We start from the raw sequence: 25,900 nt of genomic DNA on the forward strand, positions 1-25,900 counted from the left end.
CTGCCATTCTTTAACCGTCTTTCAAATGTTCCCTGAACGCGGACTTGCACCCGTGTCCTAGCTCCGTTCCAGGGTTTCTTTGAGGCAGAGTGAAGGACGCCGAGAAATTGAATTGAATTTGCAGAGCCTTGTTTGCGGTGGAAAGCCAAACTGGATAAATAAAACACCTGCTGACAAACAGGAGGCCACACTTGTGATGACACTATGGGAGGAGGTGACGGAAAACGTCTTGCGTGGTTCTCCGTGTGGGCCCTGACCACAACTGGGGTCCTTTTCCAGCATGCGAGTCAAGAAAATGTCAGCCCAGCCTCGAGAAAAACTAGTCCTAGCAAATTCTCTTTGAAAATTAAAGTTTCTTTTGACTCCCGCAGAAGTTTTAACAAGAATTAAGTTTCATTTTGAGGACTTCCTGTCTACCGTGTTGGGAAAGACCACGCCGCCAAGGATGTTAATTTAGAGCTTTGACTGAAGCAACCCAGCTTCCTCCTTAACCGTTCCCCCCCCCAAAAAAATGCAGATTACGGAAGGAAGTCCTACAACACCCCAATGATGCCAGTCGTGCAAGTTCGCAGGCATACCTAAAGGCCTCCGGGAGACACCGCCTTGACCACGCCATGGATGAAGATGGGCTTGAAGCGATGGAGGAATTCGTATCCGGGCCCTTGGTCACCTGGGTGAGCCTCACTTGTGTGGTGGGGGGAAAGGAAGTGTTCAGGGAGGGCTGGACTTGTGACAGGCTGTTGAGAGAATTCTCTCGACAGAGAAATCTTGGTAGGACTCCATTTAACCAACATGTCTCCACCTTGTCAACTTGAAGATGGGTGGACTTCAACTCCCAGAATTCCCCTACCACCCAGCATGGCTGGCTGGGGAATTCTGGGAGTTGAAGTCCACCCATCTCCAAGTTGTCAACATTGATAAACATTGATCTAAATCCTTGAACCTGGTTGATGACATCCTTAACTATGTCCATGGTGTAGAAGATCAACAAGCTTGATTGGGGGAGAACTTATTTTGGATTTGGGTCTGGGGGCTGGAGAGTTGTGGAGGCCTGGAGCCCCACCAAGGTTGGGCAACCCGCCCTCCTATTTCTGAGGGGGTCCCCCTCCCATCTGTCCTCCCTTCTTCCTTTTATCACCAAATTTTGACTTCCCACCATCGAGACGTAGACAAGAGTCCCAAGCGATAGACTCAACCTAAACCAGGTTTACCTTTGTTTTGAAATGGTCCAGGCAGACCAAAAGGGGGTGGATGATGGAGCCTTGAGTCCCAAAGACAAGACACTTGTATTAAAATGTGTTTCGTAAGTAAGCAAAGAAACACTCGTCTCCAGTCTGCCGAGATAATAAGCTGGTTTAAATAGTTGAGGTTTTGATGTGTTGGCCAAGCTTAGGAACCGATAGTCCTTGAGTGATGGCCACCATGTTCTGCGAGGTGGTCGTAAAGCGAGTTCCAGACTGGTGTTTTGGATCATCCTTGCCTTGGTGTCTTGGTCCCACAGATGCAGACGCTGGAGGATCTGGTGGGCAGGAGGCTCAACCAGCTTCCTCAGGGAGAGGAAGAGGCGAGCGAATATTTCCGAAAACTGGTTAATGGTGATTTCCTGCACCAGGTCATGCAAATGATGTGAGTCACGCTTTTGCCGGCGTTAAGACACAACATGACAGCAGATCTTGGTTTCCTAGCCTGGCTGAACCCTCGTAGCTTCCGGCAGAATTCTCCAACGTTCTCTTTTGCAGAATTTCTAAGATTAAAAAGCCCATTTTTACGGGATTTTTTTGCTCTTCAAAGACCCACCTTTTCCTTTTAAAAAAAAGACAAAGCAAAACCAGACGTTTTCACCCACCGGTAAAGACGAGGAGTGGTGTGGAGTTGCCAGGATGAAAAACCTGTGCCTTTTTTAAAAAATAAAAATTAGAAAAGCAAGTTTTTGGAGGCTGGCTGGCTGGCTGGCCGTGCCCACAGTTCGTTGTTTGATATTTTAACTACATTTGTAGAAATTGTATGTTTTCTGCAAAGCCAGCAAGTTCAGGCTTGCGTTCTTAGAATGCACAGCGTGAACAATACTTCATTCAAGGTGAGCAGTGCACAGATTTTAGATCCACGTTTAAAGGGAGAACACAAATCTTTACATTGACTTTGTGACATGCTAAGTGGGGGATTCTGGGAGTTGAAGTCCACCCATCTTCAAGCATGCTAATTGGGGGATTCTGGGAGTTGAAGTCCACCCATCTTCAAGCATGCTGGCTGGGGGATTCTGGGAGTTGAGGTCCATCCATCTTCAAGCATGCTGGCTGGGGGATTCTGGGAGTTGTAACCCACCCATCTTTAATTCTCCATTGTGTCTTCCATAGTGACTTGATTCCTAGAGGACCTCCATCTCCTTGGAGAGAAGAAAATGGGCAGGAAGAGAGCTTGCAGATGCTCCAAATCGTCCTTAAAAGACTGCAGAATTTCTACAGGGTGAGCAGAACTGGGATCTTAGGATCGGGCACCATAGCTGGAAGGATCTCTTCAAGCCAGAAAGAAATTTGATGGAGGGTCATGTTTTTCCCACTTTGGCAATTTTAAGATAGGTGGTAACACACAAAGGATGAAACTGTAGTTAAGGTTGACAATCTGGAGCGGTCGCTAAAAAAATGGTTGTAAGTCAAGGATTACCTGTATATTTTTTTTCTTGTCCCAGGATGAGCTCCACCAGGTGATCCTTTCCCCACCTCCAAATCTCCATCTAATGGTCAGAGCGCCCTTCACAGGTAATGCCTAGGGACAGGGAAGGAATTTAGGCTGTGATAAACAGAGTGAGCGCCTGTTACTCGTCCCAGCTTCTGTCAACCTAGCAGTTCGAAAGCACGTAAAAACGCAAATAGAAAAATAGGGACCACGGCGGTGGGAAGGTAACAGCGCTCCGTGCGCCTTTGGCGTCTAGTCATGCCGGCCACGTGACCACGGAGACGTCCTCGGACAAGCGCTGGCTCTTCGGCTTTGAAACGGAGATGAGCACCGGCCCCTAGAATTGGAAACGACTAGCACGCATGTGCGGGGGAACCTTTACCTTTTTAAATAGTCAGATAAAAGACTTTGTGTTCTAATACTCGAAAAACTCACAAGCAACATCCTTCAGCCTTGTTTTACCGCTGTCAGTCTAGGAGTCCTTCGTCCAAATCTAACAGAATAACAAGAGTTGGAAGGGACCTTGGAGGTCTTCTAGTCTAGGTCAAGCAGGAGACCCCATACCATTACTGTCTACTCTCTTCTTAAAAGCCTGCAGTGTTGGCGCATTCACAACTTCCGGAGGCAGGTCGTTCCACTGGTTAATTGTTAGGAAATTTCTCCTAAGTTCTAGGTTGCTTCTCTCCTTGATTTGTCTCCATCCGTTGCTTCTTGTCCTGCCTTCTGTTGCTTTGGAGAATAAGTTGAGCCCCTCTTCTTTAGGGCAGCCCCTCAAATATTGGAACTGTGCTATGGTTTCACCCCTGATCCTTCTTTTCACTAAAATCCGGGCTGCAAACCCGTTTTGCTAAAGGGGAAATAGGAGCGGTTTGAAGAAAAAAAGGACAGAGGGGAAAAAATATATATTTGCAACAAGGGTTTTAATCTTGGTCTTCCCGTTTCAGCGCAGGCTGTTCAGGAGATGAAGAAATTGGTGCAGCTCTTGCTAGGAAGCGCCGTTCAGGTAGGTTGTGGGAATCAAACAACAGGGGTGAGAGCTTTACTCGGTCTGCAGTTTCCTCGGCATGTGCAGAATGATTTTCCCAGACTCTTGGCTCCTTACCGGTGCCACTGCTGCATTGTGATTTGGATTATTATTGTTGTTGTTATTGTTGCTATTATTATTACTCACCTTTCTGTGGCTGAGTCGCTCCTGACTTTGCTCTCTTTTTTGCCACGGTTGTTAAGTGAATCAACGCAGCCAATCAAGTCGTCATTAAACGGATCCAGCTTCCCCCTTTGCTTGTCAGAAGCCGACTGGGGGAAAAAAACACACAATCACATGATCCCACAACTAACAGAAATACGTGGCGATGGCCAAGCGCCTAAATTTGTGACCACAGGGATGCTGCAATGGTCATAAGTGCGAGGACTAAGACACTTTTATCACTGTTATAACTTCAAATGGTCACTGAATGAATACCAATAAGTTGGGGATTATCTGTAACCTGTTCATTTACTTATCGGTTGCAGTCAGACAAACAGTAGCAAGGGTTTTAATATCTCTTTTAATATTTACCCGCTAGAAAAATCACGGAGAGGGGAAATCAACCAGTGATATTATATTTTACCCAAGAGATGATTTGGACCAGACTTGGTTTTAAATTTATTTTCTCCGCAGTAAAACGTAAGGACTTTCTCCTACTCAATTCCAGATTCCTAGATAATCATTAAATAAGGTTCTTGCATTTTTGTTTCTAGATCCGTAGATTCATGGTTAATATATTTTTTTTATTAAAAAAAAGGATGATGTTGACTCTTTTCTTTGAACTTTCAATAGTGTGAAGAGCGAGATGTGTTCATTGGCCGTATCCAGTCGCTGGACATTAGCGTGCAAGCAGCTTTGGCTTCTGCGATCAAAGAGGTAAACGATGAGACAATTAAGAAATGTAATTATTTCCATCTCCAAGGGGAGAAGCGGAAAGGCCGGGCTACTCCTAAATGTTTTCAATGTTTCATGTGTCAACTACCCGGAGTTGCTGGGAGTGAGAGGGAATGCAAATGATAATAATAATAATAAAAACATTTGGAGTACTGTTTGAACACTGTCAGCATGGACAAATCTACTGTCGGCCAATTGCAACAGGCAGCTTGACACGGAACAACTTAAATCCTACCAGAACTTCAACAACATCAAACCAAAACATCTGCCTGTCCCAAGTCCTTGGGAAGGACTCAGAAGCGGACAAAAATGCCAAACCCAGTCTAAACATCTGGCTGACTGTGTGAGAAATCATAACAACCGCAATTGAACACTCTCGGAGTTGACAAATCCACCATCGGTCAATTGCAAAAGGCAGCTTGACTTGGAAGAGGTGACATCCCGCAGAGAGACTTTTACCATCATCAAACAGCCACATCTGCCTTTCCCAGGTCCTTGGGAAGGACTCCTTAGATAAATAAAAATGCCGAACTCAGTCTGAACATCTGACTGACTGCATGACAGCCCTTATAATAGCAACTGAACACTGTCGGCATTGACAAAAATCCCCATCGGTCAATTGCGAAAGGCAGCTTGACACGGAACAGCTTAAAACCTACCAGACCTTTAACATCAAACCACAACATCTGCCTTGGCAAAGGTCCTTGGGAAGGACTCAGGAGGTGGACCAAAATGCCAGATCCAGTCTGAACATCTGGCTGGGCTGTGCGACGAAATCATTTTAAATAATTACCAAGCAAAATTTGAGCATTCGATTTTCTCTCTTTTTTAAAAAAATGTTTATTCATACATTTATTTATATAACACCTTTATTCTTTTTATAAATAACACACAGGGATGTACATACCTAGTACTCCTTCCTCCTCCTATTTTATCCTCAACGACAACCCTATGAGGCAGGACCTTAGGCTTTCGTGCCTAAGGCGGAACTAGAACTCACCGTCTCCTGGTGATTGGCCCAAAGTCATCCAGCTGGCTTTCATAGCTGAGACAGGACTAGAACTCACCGTCTCCTGGTTTCTAGACCAGCACCTTAACCAACTAAACCAAAACTGGCTGATTTATTTTTTTTCCTTTCAGGACCAAGTTGCTTCCTCACTCGGATTCTTGCATTCCCTTATCTCCCTTATCATTAAAGCAATAATCAAATGCACAGGTATAGTATAGGTGGTACCTTGCTCAATAGTAGCAACTGTGAGAGGGATCTCGGAGTCCTAGTGGACAATCACTTCAATAGGAGCCAGCCATGTGCTGCAGCTGCCAAAAAAGCCAACACAGTGCTAGGCTGCATTAACAGAGGGAGAGAATCAAGATCGCGTGAAATGTTAATACCACTTTACAATGCCTTGGTAAGGCCACACCTGGAATACTGCATCCAGTTTTGGTCACCACCACGATGTAAAAAAGATGTCGAGACTCTAGAAAGGGTACAGAGAAGAGCAACAAAGATGATTGGGGGACTGGAGGCTAAAACATATAGGGAACGGTTGCTGGAATTGGGCAGGTCTAGTTTAATGAAGAGAAGGGTGAGGGGTGACATGATAGCCGTGTTCCAATCTCTCAGGGGCTGCCCCAAAGAGGAGGGAGTCAAGCTATTCTCCAAAGCGCCTGAAAGCAGGACAAGAAGCAACAGATGGAAACTAGTCAAGGAGAGAAGCAACTTAGAACTAAGGAGAAACTTCCTGACAGTGAGAACAACTAACCAGTGGAACAACCTGCCTCCAGAAGTGGTGAATGCTCTAACACTGGAAGTCTTTAGGAAGAGACTGGACAGCCATTTGTCTGAAATGGGATAGGGTTTCCTGCCTGAGCAAGGGGTTGGACTAGATGACCTCCAAGGTCCCTTCCAACTTCTTCTTCTTCTTCTTCTTCTTCTTCTTCTTATTATTATTATTATTATTATTATTATTATTATTATTATTATTATTATTATTATTATTAAATAGCATGCCATCTAAGCTGAATCAATTAAAAGATCCATCAGCTGGGGAAAAGGCGAAGAGGCTCTTGAGCTGAACGGAGCTGGTGTTGCATGAAAGGCGTCCGGACGGAAAGGAAAGAATTAAGATTGCTGGAATGTGTGAACTGCAGTTGCTTAGTTATAGTGTGAATTAAGTGGCCGACTCATCTTCTATTTTTCGCTGCAGCAAAAAGGGAGAAATCTGCTTTCTCGCTGCGCATCCTGTTAATTATTCCTCCCCTGCAGCTCCAGCGAGTTTGCTGCAGTTGGAAAGCAAAAAACTGCCGGAGAGATGCAAAAGAGAAAATTGAGGTTCCAGGACCCAAAGCTGCTTTTCCAAAAGGCAACTGGACTGTTTTCATTCCCCCCCCCTCCACGTTGAAAGCCTTTTCTTTATTCTTTATTGGCCAAGCGTGAGTGCACACACGAGGAATTTGTCCCCGGTGCAGAAGCTCTCAGTGTACCTAGAAACAACCAAAGGCATCGGATCGTGGTTAACAATCATTAATCCTAAAATATAGACAAGTGATAAATCATAGGATGCCAATGGGAGAAGGTAGGAGGAAAGAGGAGAAATGAGGAGAAAGATCAGAAGGATAATAGCAATAAAACCTACTACAGGGATACCTAGTCTTTAGGCCTAAGATGGTGCTGTGGGAATTAGGTGTTCAGCAGAGCGATGGCATAGGAGAAAAAAAAAACTTTCTTTGCATCTAGTTGTTTCGCTTCTCATCCGAGAAGCTTCTTCAGCTCTGCATCCAACTTAGATTTTGGGATCCAAATCCAATCTTTTTTTGGGGGGAAACCACCTTTGGGACCACAATGACCTGGATGATTAATAACAACAACAATGTTGGAAGGGACCTTGGAGGTCCTCAAGTCCAACCCCCCTTCTTGAAAACTTCCAGTGTTGGAGCATTCACAGCTTCTGGAGGCATGTTGTTCCACTGGTTAATTGTTCTCACTGTCAGGAAATTCCCCCTTAGTTCCAGGTTGCTTCTCTCCTTGATGAGTTTCCATCCGTTGCTTCTTGTCCTACCTTCGGGAGCTTTGGAGAATAGCTTGACTCCCTCTTCTTTGAGGCAGCCCCTGAGAGATTGGAAGACTGCTATCATGTCCCCCCTGGTCCTTCTCTTCATTAAACTGGACATACCAATTCCAGCAACCGTTCCTTATATGTTTTGTCCTCCAATCCCCTGATCATCTTTGTTGCTCTTCTCTGGACTCTTTCTAGACTCTCAACCTCTTTTTATACATCGTGGTGACCAAAACTGGATGCAGGTTTCCAAGTGTGGCCTTACCAAGGCATTGTAAAGTGGTATTAACATTTCACCTGATCTTGATTCTATCCCTCTGTTGATGCAACCTAGCACTGTGTTGGCTTTTTGGGCAGCTGCAGCACAGGGCTGGCTCCTAGCTAAGGGATCGTCCACTAGGACTCCGAGATCCCTCTCACAGGTGCTACTACTGAGCAAGGTACCACCTATCCTATAGCTGTGCATTTGGTTTTTCTTGCCTCAACATCAACAAACAGAAGTGCAAATCAATATCTGGTTTCTAACAATAAACTCCTGCCTGTTCGTTCCAGGTTAGCCAGGAGCCGGAAAATGTCCTGGGATTGCAGTGGAGGGAGATGGATCCAGCCAGCATGCAGCAGCTCCTGTGGGATCTTGGGTCCCGAGTTCAAAAGCTGGTCTCTGAGCGAGATGCAGGATTGGAGGTGAGAGACGGGACCGTTCCTTGTCCCGCCTTCTTCGCACAAGGATGGCCTTGGGATCAGATCCTAGCTTTGGCACGGGCAAACATCATCAGCCTTGCGAGGTAGACCAGACGATAAACACAACCAGGAAGGCAAGCTCTGTCTTACAGGTAGTCCTCGAGTTACAGCCGTTCCTAAGCAAGTTCAGAGAGCCAGGCCTGATTTTTGCCACCTTTTGGCCGCCGTTGTTAAGCGAATCCTCGCGGCTGTTCCGTGAAACAGGGCCGACGTTTAGCGAATCCAGATTCCCCCCCCCCCCGTTGACTTTGCTTGTAGGAAGCTGGCGGGCAAGGTCATAAAACGGAAGAGCCCAAGTTGCTGCCACCGCCATGATAAGTACATGCTGGTTGCCTAGCAACCAGACTCTGATCCCATGACCATGAGGATGCTGTGACGGTCGTAAAAAGGTGAAGACTTGCCACGAGGGACCTTTTTCCAGTCCCGTTGAAACGCTGAAAGGCTTGCTAAACAAATTTGTACGTTGTAACTCGAGGAGTATCTCGAAAAGGGAAAAGGGCCTTGGAAAGATTCTCACCGTCCTCTGTGATCCTTAGTACCTCAGAGGGAGGGAGGCCATCTTTGCACCTCCAACCTCATTTTTTTTTAAAAAAAAATTATTCTTCCTTCCTGCACAGCAATTGTGGGAGCTTCAGCAGAAAGAGGGACCCCCTTTAGCGGCCCAGCTGGAGAGTAACCAGTCCCATCTCGGCGTTCAGCTTGCCGAACGTCAAGCCCAAGTGCGGCGCCTGCGAGGCGAGCTGTGAGTTTTGGGGCTGGAAGTCACTGCAAGAGATTCTGCTTCCTTCTACCTCTCCTTCTTTCCTTCCTTCCCTCTCTCTCTCCTTTCCCCTTCCCCCCTTTCACTTTCCTTCTTTCCTCTCCAATTCTTTCTCTTTCCTTTGCCTTTCCCTCCAATTTTCTCCTTCCTTCCTTCCTTCCTTCCTTCCTTCCTTCCTTCCTTCCTTCCCCTTTCTCTTTCCTTCTTTCCTCTCCAATTCTTTCTCTTTCCTTCTTCCTTTCTTCTTGCCTTCCCCTCCAATTCTCTCTCCTTCCTTTCTTCCTCCCTCCAACTTTCCTACTATTTACATTTATTATATTATTAGCAGCCTCACTTCAATACACAGTTGTACCCTAAGCTCATATTTTGATGAGGTGACCTCCCGGTCTCTTGTTCCAGGGAGAGGAAGATGGAGGAGCTGCTGGATCAGCAAGAGGAATCAAGGAATCTGGAGAAAGAGCTTCGAAAGACGCAGCAAGAGGTGCATTTCTCTGTAGTTAAATCTCACTGGCCTGGACTAAGTGATTTTGGTGTTCAGTAGAGGAGTAAAACGCTGTGCGAATGACCTTGGGAGACAGAAGGAAGAGCCACAGCCCGGGGAAGGGTTAGAGAAGAGAGAGCCGAGCCCTCAGCTGCACACTGGGTGGAAAAAAGAAGGGACCCACCCTAGTTTCTTAGGCTGCAAAGGGGAGGGGAGAAATTGGTGCTGTTCAGGTCACCACCTTACAATAAAGTAGAATCTGTTCCTCTGGTTGCGTCTCCTCTCTGGTTCACAATTAAAGTGGGTCCTCGACTTACAAACGGTCCATTGAAGGAGGGGAGTTACCACAGCACTGAAAAAGATGACTTACGACCGTTTTCACATGACGGCGGCAGCATCCTCCAGGGTCACATGATCAAAATTCAGGCACTTCGCCGCTGGCTCGTACTTATGACGGTCGCAGTGTCTCCCAGGGTCAGGTGATCTTCTTCTGTGACAATAGAATAGAATAGAATAGAATAGAATAGAATAGAATAGAATAGAATAGAATAGAATAGAATAGAATAGAATAGAATAGAATAGAATAGAATAGAATAGAATAATAGAATAGAATAGAATAGAATGGAATGGAATAGAATAGGAAATACAGAATATAATAAAATAGAACAGAACAGAACCTGGGAGGTCATCTAGAGTACAGTAGAGTAGAGTAGAACAGAATACAGAATACAGAATAGAATAGCAAAGTTAGAAGAGACCTCACAGGTCATCTAGTCCAACCCACCGCCCAAGCAGGAAACATATTTTACCAGGAAACATAGATAGGGCTGCCTAAAAAGGTAAGTGCCCTCCTAACCATACCCAAGCACTCTGAGTTTGTTGGCCATGTCCATTTTCCTCTATGCGTCCATGGTGACCTAACCCTAAGTGGAATTTTCTTCCAGCGGGCCACGTCAACTTGGCACCCAGTGATACATAAGTGAGTTTTAGGTCGCATTTTGGGCACTCAGTCTCTGACAGGTTTGCCATGATTGCCCTACACCATTTCTGACAGATGGCCATCCAGTCTCTTCTTGAAGGCTTCCAGCGATGAAGCTCCCACAACCTATGAAGGGAATCTGTTCCACTGGCTGATTGTTCCCACTGTCAGAAAATTTCTCCTTCTTTCTCGGTTGAATCTTGAATTTCCAGGCTGAGCTCAGAACGGCAGGCCTGTCCTGACGTCACCGGAAAAGCAGAAACCTCATTCTGACATGCACTGTCTAATTCACCCCTTCTTACCCAGAACCGCACGTTGGCAGGCGAAGCGCGCCAAGCCAGGCTATACCAGGATGAATTGGATGCCTTGAGGGAGAAGGCACTTCGGGCGGAGCGGCTTCAGTCGGAGGTGACCACCCTACGGGAAAGGATACCGGCTTTGGAACGATGCCGGGCGCAGCTCAAGGTGGGCCGTTTCATTTTGGCCTCGGATCTGGTAGGTGGGAACGACTCTAGAGAGACAGGATTTATACTCCTTGCAGACAACTGGTCGTTTACCTTCTTTTAGAGTGTCGTTGAGGCCACTTGGAGGCTTACCTGGGTCCTCAGGGTCACCTGAGTGGTGCAAATGGGTGTGGAACACAGTCCTTTCTGCAGTTCCAAGAAAGGATCCCACCTATTTGCAACCACTCAGGTGACCCTGAGGACACAAGTCAACTTCCAAGTGGCCTCAACGACTCTCCAAAAGTGCACAAATGACCAGCTGTCTGCCAGGAATATAAATCCCTCCACTCCCCACCATCCTGCTAAAGCTTCTTGGAGGAGAAGCAAAATGTCTTCAAAGAAAAACAAGGAAGTCCACTTGCTTCCTGGAAAAGCATCCTTGGGATATAACTTTACTCCAAGTTTGCGTGAAACAGGTTCTTGACGAAGAGAGCCGAGACCTGGCCTTGGGGCTTAAGTAAGTTGTTTTGATCCGCAGGAGGAGCGCGACTTCTCCAAGGCCCTGTTGGAAGCAAAAGCCGCCATGGAGGAAGAACTAGACGCCGCTTACGCCCGAGGCCAGCGCCTGAGTCGAGCGGAGAAAGAAAACGTGCGACTGCAAAACCACTTGAACCAGATTCAAGAGGTCAGGTTGAAAAAGAAGCATGGTTCCTTGAGATACGCGTAATTCTTATTTAATAAAATCGGAACGTCGGAGAGCTGCTTTTGAGCTTTCTTCCCACTTGAGTCTGGGAAAGCGATCTGAGGTTTTAATTCTTTGAAGAAAGGAATTGGTTTTTCATTTCCCTGGGCAATTAAAAGTGGGAAGGGGATCCTCTTGCCCCTTCCCTTCACTGAGAACCAAGTTTCATGATCCAAAATGGCTGGATAGAAAACGGCTTTTACACAACCACGGCCTTGACTTAAATTAAGAGCCCACACGCATTTCTGGAAGTAAGACCTAACCCTAAGGTAAATGCTACTTACGTGTTTTGTTTTGTTTTTTAAAAAAAGGAAAATCAGTTGATGGATTTTTTCCCCCACCTCTGCTGAGAAACTGACTAGATCAGGTTATGAAACTGATTAGCTTCCGGTTGTGAAATTGACTAGCTCAGGTTTGTGCAATTGACTAAATCAGGTGGTGCAACTGGCTAGAGAACAACTGTTGGACTTAATGGGGTTTACAAGTCCAGTTTGCTGCGTATACGGGTTTAGCTGTGATTGTCTCACCTTGCATTACAATTCTCCCTAAAAATAATAACAATAATAAATTTGCAGGAGTGGATAGATTTGTTAAAGCAGCCCCGTTGCACTGAATCAGATGATCAAAGGTGTTTGATTTCTGGACAGAAAAATGTATGGAGGCGAAAGCTGGCAATTTCTTAATTTCTCCACACATTTTGCAATTTCTTATCTTCTCCACAAGGGACGCGGTGGCTCAGTGGGTTAGGACGCTGAGCTTGTCGATCAGAAGGTTGGCAGTTTGGCGGGTCGAATCCCGAGTGCCGCGTAGCAGAGTGAGCGCCTGTTACTCGTCCCAGCTTCTGCCAACCTAGCAGTTCGAAAGCACGTAAAAATGCAAGAAGAAAAATAGGGACCGCTCCGGTGGGAAGGTAACAGCGTTCCGTGCGCCTTTGGCGTCTAGTCATGCCGGCCACATGACCACGGAGATGTCCTCGGACAAGCGCTGGCTCTTCGGCTTTGAAACGGAGTTGGAAACGACTAGCACGCATGTGCGGGGGAACCTTTGCCTTTACCTTTACCCATACAGACACAGATACTTTATATTTTACACACACACACACACACACACACACACACTTTTATATATTAATCACAGCCCATTTTGAATGCATATTAGAAAAGAAGAAAGTTATTTTCTTGAAAGTCAATAAGGACGATACTATATTCTATATACTATGTATCATAGACTGAATACCAGAGGCCCCCAACCTTTTGGCATCTAGTGCCGGCCACATGACCACGGAGACGTCCTCGGACAAGCGCTGGCTCTTCGGCTTTGAAACAGAGATGAGCACCGGCCCCTAGAGTCGGAAACGACTAGCACGCCTGTGCGGGGGAACCTTTACCTTTACCTTCTCCACATTTGGGTCTGGCTGGAAGCAAAGAGACGAGACAGAGAATCAGAGGGGGGAAATGGGAAACTATAGACTCAACATCGTGGTTAAAATTTCAACCCCCCAGGAACGGGAGCAGTTGTCTTACCGATTGGAGGAGCTTTTGAGAGAGAATTTGGTCCTGAAGAAGCAGCTACAAGAAACTTTAAAGGATTCCCTGACGGAATGGTGCTCTGAAGATTCTCCCTGGGATGCAAATGGTTAAGTTTTGCCTGCCCCCCCACCCCCCACCCCGATATTCAATTTTCTTCTCCCAGCTCTCCTGACCCTTGTTTCCTGCACATTCGCAAGCAAAATATTCTATATTTCTTTCTGCCTCTTGGTTGCAGAATTCCCCGAAGTGCCCCTTCTGCTGGGCTCTGAGATGAAGGAGGCCGACCGACTGCCAGCCTTAGAGAAGGAGAACCGGGAACGTCGCAGGTTGCAACCTGAGTCAAAATCAAAGAATCAAGAAGCAGAGCTGAAGGATGATGAGCTGGTATGGAAGAGACAGCTCTGGGACCCGGTCCTACCACTGGGGAAATGGGGGTTAGGGTTAGGGTGAGAATAACCTTGAGGAACAGGAGGAAGAGCTGCAGAGAATAGAATAGAATAGAATAGAATAGAATAGAATAGAATAGAATAGAGTAGAGTAGAGTAGAGTAGAGTAGAGTAGAGTAGAGTAGAGTAGAATAGAATAGAATAGAATAGAATAGAATAGAATAGAATAGAATAGAATTAGAATTAGAATTAGAATTAGAATTAGAATAGAATAGAATAATAGAATAGAATAGAATAGAATAGAATAGAATAGAATAGAATAGAATAGAATAGAATAGAATAGAATACAGAATACAGAATACAGAATACAGAATACAGAATACAGAATGGAATATAGAACAGAACAGAAATACAAAATAGAATAGAATAGAATAGAATAGAATAGAATAGAATAGAATAGAATAGAATAGAATAGAATAGAATAGAATAGAATAGAATAGAATAGAATAGAATAGAATAGAGAATACAGAATACAGAATGGAATATAGAACAGAACAGAAATACAAAATAATAGAATAGAATAGAAGAATAGAATAGAATAGAATAGAATAGAATAGAATAGAATAGAATAGAATAGAATAGAATAGAATAGAATAGAATAGAATAGAATAGAATAGAATAATAGGAACAGAACAGAACAGAACCTTGGAGGTTATCTAGTCCAACCCCCTGCCCAACCTCCACCATTTCAGATAAGTGACTGTCTAGCTAGCCTCTTCTTAAAAACCTCTAGCAATGGAACATCCATTTCTCAAGGCCAGCTGCTTCTCTTTGCAAACCTACTTTTTTTAAAAAAAAATGCGTATCTTTTGGGGGGCAACGTATAAGCGGCCCTTCGTATGCAAACTTCCAACTCTCATTTTTTCCCCTCCCACTTAGCCGAGACGGCGGTCCAGCCGGGCCGAAGAGGAGAACTCAGACGCGCAAGAAGGCAAAGCAGGGACTTTGGCACATCCACGGGGCCAAGTGGCGGAAGGCCAGGTGCCCGAGCCGGAATCGGAGACCTCGCTCGCCAAAATGAAGGCCGCCTTGTCCAGAGCCCGGACTCAACTGCGGGAGGCCAAGCAGGAGCGGGAGGCCGAATCCGGACGCGCGGCCGGTCTCCAGGAGGAACTGAGGCGCGCTCGAGAAACCTACGCCGAAGCCCAGGAGGAGTGCGACCGGCGATGCTCGGAGATGGAGAGGCTGGCCGAAGAGATCCAGGCTCTGGAGCGCGAGAAGGAGACTTTGAAAGCCGGATCCCGGGTTTTGCAAGACGCAGCCACCCGGGCAGAGGTCAACCTAAGCCAGGCGCGCCACAGTCTTTGCAAGGAGCATCTTCAAAGCAGCCAGCTAGCCCAGGAACTCCAACAGAGGGAGGAAGAGTTGCGGGAAGCCCGGCAGGAGCTCCAGAGCTTACAACGGAACTTAGAACGCCACGGGGTCACCTTGGCCCAGCTGGGGGCCGAGAAAGGGGCTTTAGAAGAGGCGCTGGGCCAAGCGGAGAGCTGCCAGCGACAAGTGGACAAGGAGAGCTGGCGGCTGAAGGCCACAACCCAGGCGCAGGAGGAGGCGCTGGCGGAGCAGGGCCGCCGCCTGGCCCTCCTGGAGGCCCAAACTCGCCAGCAGGCCGCGGAGCTCTGCAGCCTGCAAGAGGCTCTCCAAAGTCTCGGCAAGCTGGAGCAGGAGAACGCGAGCTTGAGAAGGCGACTGGAAGACCAGGAGACAGCCCCCGCCGTGCTGGAACAGGTAACCGGGATGGGACGCGGTCCTCGACTTACGGCCGCCACCGAGCCCGTTTCTGTCGCTAAAACGAGACCGGCATTCAGTGGATTTCGCCCCCCTCTTTTTTTTTACGGCTGTTAAATGAATCGCCGCAGTCGCTAAGTAACAGGGTGGTTAAGGGAATCCGGCTTCCCCATTGGCTTGTTGGAAGGTCGTAAAAGGGGGGGCAGGGGACCCCGGCAAGCGTCACAAATACGAGTCTGAATTTTGACCGTGTGGTCGTGGGGATGCTGTTAGGGGTTGCAAGTGCGAGAAGTGGTCCTACGTCGCTTTTTTCCGTGCTGTTGTAATGTCCAGCGGTCACTAAACAAATGTGGCAAGTTGAGAATTACCTGTACTGGGATATAAAGAGCACTGCTCAGGTCAACAGCTGGAATTTTTGAGGGGTGCCAGTCGTTCAGCCCAAAACAAGCGCCCGGAGGAGTCAGCATTAAAGGGAAAAGGGAAGAGGAAAAAAAGCCAGAGAAAGTGAGAGTGACAAATGAGCCATTTCCCATCGTATGAGCGTGTAAGGGAGTGTGTGTGCATGTGCGTGTGCGTGTGTGTGTATAAAGAGGAGAAATTGTGATCGCTCAACTCCTGACCTATTTGCAGCAAGGCATCTTTCCCATTGCTGGTGCAACGGCATTGCTCTAGAGGTGGTGGAATAAACAGCTTATTCTCTTGCAATCCCTTTCCCTCCGATCTCTGCAAGGGGGAGAGGAGTCAGACAAAGGAGACAGACAGAAATCACTGACTCCCCCTCCACACACAAACACACAGACGCAAACGCACCTCACAGAGCACAGAGATTGGAGCGGAAGAGATTTGCAGGAGAATAAGCTTCGCTTAATGACAGTACCGCCCGTCCCAATTACGGTCGTTAAGAGGGGGTCTATCAGTATATTTCAGCTTCATCCACCGGGGGGGGGGGTGGCTACAGGACAAAATTTGGCAAAACTGGATTGTTTTTCCTGCCAGGATACGGTTCTCCAAGCTGAGGATTCGGCGCTCACCGGACACCTAAGCCAACTGGAGTCGCTGGCCAGCAGCCTGGAGACGGTGTTGCTGGGCCTGGCACGGCAAAAGGCAGAAGGCAAGGATGGAGAATTACACCAACCCGGAAACAGCACGTCGCGGGTGAGGTTCTGACCAGCACAGTCAACGGGAGGGTCACTTAACAACAGGGCCCACAAAAAGATGGTTAAATTGGGGGCGACTCGAACCTTGTAAAATAAACTCGGGGTGGTCCTCGGCTTATGGCCACTTTGGAGACCAGAATTTCCCTCGCTTAAGCCAGGCAGTTCTAACTGTGAGATGGGCAGCGTGTAAATTTTATAGATAAATCAATAAATTCGTTTGTTTGTTGTTTATTTATTTATTTATAAATAAACTCAGCCCAGAGTTAGCTTGAGGTAAGATGGGTAAGATACATTTTAGATAGATAGATAGATAGACAGACGAATGGATAGATGATGGATGGATGGATGAACAGATAGATGCAATAGATAAAACCCACCTCAAAGGGTTGTTGTAGGAAAAATAAGGGGAGGAAGGAATAAATAGACAGACAGATATACTGTATAAGAGATGATAGATAGATAGATAGATAGATAGATAGATAGATAGATAGATAGATAGATAGATAGATAGATAGATATAGATAGATAGATAGATGGATGGATGGATGGATGGATGGATGGATGGATGGATAGATAGATAGATAATTAAATTCATATGCTGTCCTTCTCTGTTACAACTGCCTTGCTTAGTGATGGAAATTCTGGTCCCGATTGTGACCGCCTGCACGGGGTCTGTTGTCCTCTTCTTCCCTCTGCGCTGGGATCGTTTCCCCTTAATCCTGGATTTTTCTCACCTGCCTGCCTCTCTACTGTTCCCAGCGCTCTCTCTTGGCAAGGCAGTTCTCCGAGGTCGGGCAGAGGCCGGGCTGCCACGAGGTCGAAGTTCAGACGGTCCGGCTGGAGGCGGAGGCCTGGCGGAGACGCTACGAGCACCTCCGCCTGGATCACGATCGCTTGACGCTGCTACACCAACAGCAGGGCGAGGAGCTGGAGAGGACGCTAAGCGAGCAGGCCGGCCTCAAGGCCACGCTGCGTGGCTTGGAGAAGGAGCAGCGGGAACTGGAGGGCAGGTGCCGCCGCAGGGGGATTGTGGGAAATCCACGCCCATCACGGGTGGCTCGCCGTTGAATTAAGCCCGGACAGGGAGTCCTCGGATTATGACCAAAATTGGGCCCAAAATGTCTGTGGCTAAGCAAGATAGTTGATTGAGTTTTGCCCCATTTTACAACCTTCCTTGCCACTGTTGTTAAGCGAATCACTGCAGTTGTTAAGTTAGTCACACGGTCGTTAAGTGAATCTGGCTTCCCCCTTGACTTGGCTTGTCAGAAGGTCGCAGAAGGGGGTCACGTGACCCCTGGACACTGCGACCGTCATAAATGAGTCAGCTGTCAAGCATTTGAACGTGACCCTGGGGATGGCTGCTACGGTCGTAAGTGTGAAACACGGTCCTGAGTCACCTTTCCCCCCCCCCCCGTTGTAACTTTGAATGGTCACTAAGCGAACTGTTAAGTCGAGGACCATCCGTAGTCCGAACGACGAGAGGAATTGCAACTGCTGCGGTCACGTGATCAGAATTCAGACGCTGGGCAAACTAACTTGTACTCACAACGGTTGTAGCGTCCTGGGCTCACGCGATCCCCTTTTGCGACCTTCTGACAAGCAAAGTCAATGGGGGAAGCCAGATTTACTTAACCACTGTAGGGATTCACTTAAGATGGCAAGGAAGGTCGTAAAATGGGGCGAGACTCCCTTGAGACACGTCTCGCTTAGCAACCAAAATTCTGGGCTCCATTCAGTGGTGGGATTCAAATAGGTGAACAACCGGTTCTCTGTGGGGATGCCGCTTCCAGAAGTCCGTTCTGGGCCTGGGCAACAAAAAATTAGCTACCAGTTCTACCGAAGTGGTGCGAACCAGCTGAATCCCACCACTGGCTCCATTACGGTCATATGCCGAGGACCACCTGTGACGACACTCAACTCTTCTGCCTGCCCACAGGCGCGACCAACTCTTGGAGCAGAAGCACAGCCTGGAGCTACAAGAGGTGGCACTGCAGGCCCAGAAGGAACGGCTTGAAGTAGCCAAGCGACAGCACCGGGATTTGGCTGAGCAACACGCCAACTTAAAAGAAGAGCATGAGCGGTAAGGCTGGGGAAATTTGGAAGCCACCAGATTTATCGAGCCGTTTGTAAATCCTTCAACAGTGACTTGAACCCTAGGCATTTGACGATAAATAAGGCAGTCCTCAACTTAGAACAATTTGTTTAGTGACCGTCGGAAGTGACGACGACAAAAGTCTCGCCCGCAGGATGTCAGGTGCTTCCAATTGAGCTGCCTTTTGCAATTGACCGACGGGGATTGTGTCAATGCCGACAGTGTTCAATTGCTATGGTTTGTCACACAGTCAGACAGATGTTTAGACCTGGATTGGGCCCCTTTTTGTCCACTTCTGAGTCCTTCCCAAGGACCTGGGACAGGCAGATGTTGTGGTTTGATGGTGTTAAAGGTCTGGTAGGATTTCAGCTGTTCCAAGTCAAGCTGCCTTGTGCAATTGACCAAGGGTGGATTTGTCAATGCCGATAGTGTTCAAGCGGTGCTCCAGATGTTGTTATTATTAGGGTTGACTACACAGTCAGCCAGATGTTCAGACCGGATTTGGCATTTTTAGTCCCCTTACTGAGTCCTTCCCAAGGACCTGGGATAGGCAGATCTGGATGTTTGAAGGTGTTAAAAGTCTCTCTGCAGGATGTCAGCTGTTCCCAGTCAAGCTGCCTTTGGCAGTTGACCGATGGGGATTGTGTCAATGCCGACAGAGTTTAAGGGCTGCTCCAGATGTCTTGGGGTGGCACCCAAGGCGCATATCACTATTGGTCCTCCATTGGTTCTTCTTCATACTATTATACTGGGGTAATTAAGATTTATTCAAGCAGCCATCAAGGAAGGGAAGGCCGCCTGTTGTAACAGGACGGCCCCTCCCAAATCCTGCAGGGTCAAGCAAGCGTTGGTCCAGACCGAACGGGCCCAGGATGACCTCCAGGGTGAGCTTCAAGGAACGCAGAACCGGCTGACCGGCTTGCAACTGGAGCAGGCGAAGCTGGAAGCTGAAAACGCCGCCTTGAAAGAGCAGAACCAGCAGCTGGACACGGCCTTGGGGCGCCTGAGCACCCAATGCGAGGTAAGACAGGCACACACAGACACACAGACACACCCTGTGAGTTTGCTGCCCTCACCTGGATATCAAAGAGGCCTTGCTGATGGTCCTTTCTGTGATGGCACCTCCCTTCTTCTCGGCAGCTGCTCGTCCAGTTGAAGGGCAAACAGGAGGAAGAGAACCGGCATCTGCTTCAGGAGATCCAGCTGTTGAGCAGGGAGAACAGGCAGCTGTTGGAACGCAGCATGGAGAAACGAGAACAATTTCAGGAGGAGCAGCGTCAGTACCAGTGAGTGGCCGAAAGTGGCTGTCGCTTAAGCGAAAAAGCAGCAATTCAACTAGGTAGGTAGGTAGGTAGGTAGGTAGGTAGGTAGGTAGGTAGATAGATAGATAGATAGATAGATAGATAGATAGATAGATAGATAGATAGATAGATAGATAGATAGATAGATAGATAGATAGACAGACAGACACAGATAGACTGACAGATGGAGAGAAAGAATACATAGATGATAGATGATACATAGAGAGATGATAGTTAGAGATATTAGATGAATAGATAGTTAGATACAGATAGATAGATAGGTAGGTAGGTAGGTAGGTAGGTAGGTAGATAGATAGATAGATAGATAGATAGATAGATAGATAGATAGATAGATAGATAGATAGATAGATAGATAGACAGGAAGACAGATAGACTGACAGATGGAGAGAAAGAATACATAGATAGATGATATATAGATGACAGATATAGATATTAATGATATATATACAGATAGATAGATAGAGATAGATAGATAGATAGATAGACAGACAGACGATAGACAGATAGATATAGATACAGATAGATAGATAGTTAGACAGACAGACATACCAACCGACCCCTGGTCTGGATTATAACCTCCCCCCACCCGGTTCTTTCTTCCACAGAGACAAATTAGGCGAATTGCGCCGAGAGAAGCAGAAACTGGTTGAGAAAATTATGGACCAGTACCGGGTGCTGGAACCCGCCATACCCCGGGGCAAGTAAGTGTGAGACACACAACTTGGCAGAGGCGCGCCCAACCAACGGGGGGGGGGGAAGCAGCACGGTGTAGCATTGAGTGGCTAGACCAGGGGCAACACTGGTAGAGGAGGGGGGAGGGGACACCCCTTGCCTCTGCCTACCGTCTGCCCCGGGGCAGCTTCTGGATACGGCTGTGGAGCATTTCTATGGCCATCCCCAGCCTCCCTTGGCCAGCTCTGCGAGAGGGGTGATTCTCACGGCCTGTGGCAACTCACGCATGCCAACTCTAGTTGGGAGGGAGAGGAAGGAGAGAGAAAAGAGGAGGAGGAGGAGAGAAAGTGGGAGACAAGAAGTGAAAGAAGAGGGTAACAAGAAGGAGACGGAGGAGGAGGAGGAGGAGGAGGAGGAGGAGGAGGAGGAGAGTCCAACTGTGTCCTATCAGCTCCTGGCCCTGAGAGCTTGGAGGCCTCCAGAGCACAGGATCCCTGTCTTGTTCTGAGGACACGAAACCCAGAGCACCAAATCTTAGCCAAGCTTGAACCAGACGGAGAGCAAAAACAGGACGCTCCTTCGGATCATTCTTTGCAGACCCCCAAACCAGGTTTAAATCTAGTCAGAAGAGAGAGAGAGAGAGAGAGAGAGAGAGAGAGAGAGAGAGAGAGAGAGAGAGAGAGAGAGAGAGAGAGAGAGAGAGAGAAGAAGAGAGAGAAACAGAAAGAAGAGAAACAGAAAGAAGAGAGAGAGAGAAACAAAAGAAGAGAGAGAGAGAAACAGAAAGAAGAGAAACAGAAAGAAGAGAGAGAGAGAAACAAAAGAAGAGAGAGAGAGAAACAGAAAGAAGAGAGAGAGAGAGAGAGAGAGAGAGAGAGAGAGAGAGAGAGACTTCTGCTCCTTTGGAAAAAAACAGTTTATAATTTCTTTCTTTTCTTTTCTTTTTTTGTCCCTGTCTCCTCCTGCTGGGACAGGAAGAGTAACTGGATCGCTGGCAAGATAAGAAAGCTGATGAAACTTCGCAGAGAGCAGCCGCGCCCCATGGCGGAGGGAGCGGGCAGCAGCAGCGAGAGCCTGGCAGGGCCAGAGGAACATGGGCTTGATAGTACAGGTGAGGGCTGGGCCAACGTGCTCAAAAGGATGTTCAGATTCACCTTGCTTCTCGCTGAAATATTTGCAACTTACTCCACTCTCAGAACGCCGTGGTTGTTTTTTGTTTTTTTAACCAGCTCTGCCTCTTTCCAAATTGTTCTTGGTTTTCCCCCCAAAAGCTTCCAGCACTCCCAGCTCACCGATTCCTCTCCGCAAAGCAAGCAGTAACACCAGCCTCCCAGAGGGCCAACCGGGCCCCTTCCACCGTTGCCGGCTGAGTTCACGGATGCTGGCGGCAGAACCTTCGGGCTTCGGGGACGAAGAGGGCCAGGAGGGCAACCCCAGGCAGCGTTTCCGGCAACGCCGGGTGGGCGTGTTGTGGGGGTCCGTGGAAAACCCCGTGGTTCCTGCAGGAGAGCCGGAACCCCCAAGCCAATTGTCCACAGCCAGCGAGGAGAAAAGAGGTGAGGCTTGCTTGATTGACGGAGCCAGGCTGAGCCTGGGTAGGGATGAGGACTAAGATACCGGCAGTCCTCAATTTACGACCAGAGTGGCCGAGAGATTTGTTCAGTGAATTTTGCTTCATTTTACGACCTTCCTTGCCATGGTGGTTACGTGAATCACTGCAGCCATTAAGTTAGTAACACGGTTGTTCATTGAAGCTAGCTACCCCCATTGACTTTACCGGTCAGGTGATCCCAGGATGCTGCAACCGTCGTAAATAGGAGTCAGGTGCCAAGTATCCGAATGTAAATCACGTGACCACGGGGGATGCTGCCACGGTCGCTGTGTGTGAAAAAACAGTCGTAAGTCACCTCGTTCGGTGTCATCGTAACTCAGAGTGTTCTCATGGTTAGGAAGATTCTCCTTAATTCCAGGTTGCTTCTCTCCTTAGTTAGTTTCCATCGGTGGCACAGGGTTTCCTGCCTGAGCAGGGGGTTGGACTAGAAGACCTCCAAGGTCCCTTCCAACTCTTGCTATTCTGTTAATCCTGAACCTGGGTGTCTGCATTTTTTTTCAGGACGGCCGCTAGGCGAGGAGAATCAAACTTCAAAATGCCTCTCGTGATATTTCTGGAGGACAAACGGTTGTGTTCCCGCCTCCAAACAAGGAATCTAAAACCCACAAAAACCCACAAAGCCAGCTTGGACAGATGCACGAGTCACCAAGGAAATCCTCATTTCCTGGAAGATACGGGAAAACCCTGTATGAAAAATGACAACGAGGGCTTCTTCCGGTCTGAGGTGGTGCCAGACCCAAGAGTTGCTGGAATCTACTTGATCCTTTTTTTTTCTGCACTCACAACCAACCAACCAAACCCTTGTGGGCTTTCAACCCCCTTCTGAGACTTATTATTATTATTATTATTTAAGCTAATTTGGGTCTCCCTTCTTGTGGAGGGGAGTTTCAAAGACCAGCAATCGACCACCTGTTTTTTTTTCTTTCTTTTTTTTTGGCGAGTCCGTGCAAATCTTGCCTATGGCAAGATGGAGGGGGGGCGCGCGGGCGAATGAATTTAATACGTAAACAATGAATAAATAAAATGTTACAGTAATAAGATAACAATGGACGTGCGAAGGCAAGGACCTGGGGTGCTCAGGTAGCCCTTGACTTGCGGTCACAATGGAGACAAGAATTTCTGTTGCTAAGTGAGGCGGTTGTTAGTGCCTGGTTTTGTGGCCTTTTTTTTGCCATGGTGGATGGTGGTGCTCCATCACTGAAGGCTTTCAAGAAGAGACTGGACAACCATTTGTCTGGAATGGTATAAGGACTGCGTGGACTAGAAGACCCCCGAGGTCCCTTCCCACTGTGTTATTCTGCTATCCTTCCTTCCTTCCTTCCTTCCTTCCTTCCTTCCTTCCTTCCTTCCTTCCTTCCTTCCTTCCTTCCTTCCCTTCCTTCCTCACTGGAGGTTTTTCAAGAAGAGATTGGACAACCGTTTGTCTGGAATGGTATAAGGGGGTTGGACTGGAAGACCTCCAAGGTCTTCTGTTGTTCCAATTGGTTTTCAGGCCTAAGGCAGGACTAGAACTCACCGTCTCCTGGTAATTGGCCCGAAGTCACCATGCCAGCTTTTGTGGCTAAGGCGGGACTAGAACTCAGAGTCACCTGGTGATTGGCCCGAAGTCACCCGGCTGGCTTTCATGGTGAAGGCGGGACTAGAACTCACCATCTCCAGGTGATTGGCCCAAAGTCACCCAGATGGCTTTCATGACAAAAGGCGGGCCTGGAACTCAAGTTGTTTTCTCGAAGGCGTTTGTTTACCAAACTAGGTAACGTCATCAGCGCTACAACAAGGATCATTTGGAGCCAAACCAACTAACACTGAGGATGTTACCTAGTTGGGTCACGAAACGTCTGCAAAGACCACCAAACCTCAGAAAACATCAAGGACCCCTGATTTTAACCCTGGGCTGCAAATATTCTGCTTCATCAGTACAGTAACAATTATTTATCCTAGAGGACACCTGCAAGCTTCGGAAAGAAAAACGGAGCCACCCCTTCACCTGTGAAGCTTTCCTGCAAATCTCCTGAAAATAGATAATCCACCTATGGAAATCCCGTTGGAATTTCAGGATCGTTCCAACGATCGATTAATTTCGTTTGAGCTCCCGGCTTTCCCCCCCCATCCCACGACACCCCCTCCCCTGGAGCTTTCTCTGGCCTGCCAGTTTCACTGGATCGTAGCTAATGTATCTTGGGTTATTTGTTTGCTGAATACTGCACAAAACGGATTTTTTAACGTGTGGGTATGTGAGGGTGGGAAGAGTTAGGTTAGGGCAGGGATAGGCAACCTCGGCTCTTTTATGACTCGTGGACTTCAACTCCCAGAATTCCTGAGCCAGCCATGCTGGCTCAGGAATTCTGGGAGTTGAAGTCCAAGAGTCATAAAAGAGCCGAGGTCGCCTATCCCTGGGTTAGGGGCATTGGAGATTGAAGCATTATTTTTGCATTCCCACTTTGAACCGAAAGAAGAGGGTTCTGGGCGTACTTCCCCCTCCCCAAATCCGGAGCCCAACCTTCTCTGGGCAATGGCTTGCCTTCAGAAATTGTGGGTGCTCCAGGACGGAAGGCTTTCAAAAAGAAGACTGGGCAGCCATTTGTCTGAGATGGTCTAGGTCTCTCCTGCTCGAGCCGGGGGGGGGGGGGGGGGGGTTGGACTAGAAGACTTCCGGGGTCCCTTCCAACTCTTCTTAATGCTAGGTTTCAGGCGTCTTTCCGAAGGAACAGAAATCTTGGCCGTCTCTTTCTTTGTCCTGTTGCCCGAAATAATAATAATAATAATAATAATAATAATAATAATAATAATAATAATAATAATAATAATAATAATAATAATAATAATAATAAAAAATGACCAATTGCAAGGGAGGGGGGGAATTGAAATGATTTAAAGGCACAGTTATCTCTGTTTGTCCTCCGTGCACGAGGGGTCCTTGGCGTCCCAAAACTGGCCCCGCACACACCGAGGAAGAGAGGGGGAAGAAAGCCCGGCGTTCCGATTGCACCCCCCCCCCAAAAAAAAAAACCTTCGGCGTTGGCGAAGGGGGAAAGGGGGGAGCTTCTAGGAGTTGCCCGCCCAAGCGGGTGACAACTGCAGGCAACTTTCGGGGAGTGGGTGGGTGGGTGGGTGGGCTGGGTGGCAGGGAGGGGGTCCCGTTGCCCTCCCCGGGGCGGCTCCCCGGATTTTGCCTGCGCTTCCCTTTCCTCCTCTCGCCGGGTTCCCGCATTCCTGCCGCTTGACTCAGGCCTGGAGGAGAAGAAGGAGGCGGCGGCGGCGGCAGCGGCGGGCGCTCGCTCGCTCGCTGCACCAGGAAGCGTGTGCGGCCCGCAGCATGTAAGGCGAGCGGAGGTAGCGCTAGACAGGCGAGGGAGGAAGGAAGGAAGGAAGGAAAGGAGGAAAGGAGGAGGAGGAGGAGGAAGACGGCTCGGCGGCCCTGCCATGGGGGACGGCGGCGAGGAGGAGACGGTGGAGCTGCCTCTTACCAACGGTACCCCAAGATCGCGGGGCGGCGGCGATTCCCCCTTTCCCCCCTCTCCCACCCCGCCGGAGCGCAAAGGGGAC

General features: G+C 48.0%; 3 protein-coding genes across 6 annotated transcripts in view; 2 read left to right on the forward strand and 1 right to left on the reverse strand.

The window, feature by feature from the left end:
• Positions 1–3,927, reverse strand: part of TRMT112 (tRNA methyltransferase activator subunit 11-2) — a 30,030-nt gene extending 26,103 nt beyond the window's left edge. The window contains exons 1-2 of the mRNA XM_081340476.1: positions 3,845–3,927; positions 2,662–2,763 (exon numbers count right to left, since the gene is read on the reverse strand). The gene's annotated coding sequence lies outside the window, so the exon portion shown is untranslated. The remainder of the gene's footprint in view (positions 1–2,661; positions 2,764–3,844) is intronic.
• CCDC88B (coiled-coil domain containing 88B) lies at positions 585–23,632 on the forward strand. 2 transcript variants are annotated; one of them, XM_081340431.1, is made up of 23 exons: positions 585–674; positions 1,502–1,626; positions 2,355–2,463; positions 2,687–2,756; positions 3,618–3,676; positions 4,493–4,576; positions 8,203–8,334; positions 9,009–9,133; positions 9,551–9,632; positions 10,918–11,076; positions 11,593–11,739; positions 13,299–13,431; positions 13,561–13,709; positions 14,651–15,499; positions 16,496–16,654; positions 17,416–17,666; positions 18,593–18,736; positions 19,583–19,769; positions 19,889–20,034; positions 20,676–20,771; positions 21,717–21,853; positions 22,014–22,298; positions 22,856–23,630. In XM_081340431.1, the coding sequence occupies exons 1-23, from the start codon at positions 615–617 to the stop codon at positions 22,900–22,902; spliced, it is 3,735 nt and encodes a 1,244-aa protein (XP_081196557.1). In that variant the 5' UTR covers positions 585–614; the 3' UTR covers positions 22,903–23,630. The 2 variants fall into 2 exon arrangements, with proteins under 2 accessions (XP_081196557.1, XP_081196558.1); XM_081340432.1 differs by lacking the exon at positions 20,676–20,771 and having other exon boundaries at positions 22,856–23,632.
• Positions 23,633–25,198: 1,566 nt separating this feature from the next.
• Positions 25,199–25,900, forward strand: part of RPS6KA4 (ribosomal protein S6 kinase A4) — a 28,542-nt gene continuing 27,840 nt past the window's right edge. For all 3 annotated transcript variants that reach the window (XM_081340936.1, XM_081340937.1, XM_081340935.1), the window contains exon 1: positions 25,199–25,826. In XM_081340936.1, the coding sequence (XP_081197062.1) occupies positions 25,778–25,826 (49 nt within the window). In that variant the 5' untranslated portion in view covers positions 25,199–25,777. The remainder of the gene's footprint in view (positions 25,827–25,900) is intronic.

This window comes from Vipera berus (genome assembly GCF_964194415.1).
Source record: "Vipera berus genome assembly, chromosome: 16".
NCBI classification, from domain to species: Eukaryota; Metazoa; Chordata; class Lepidosauria; order Squamata; family Viperidae; genus Vipera; species Vipera berus.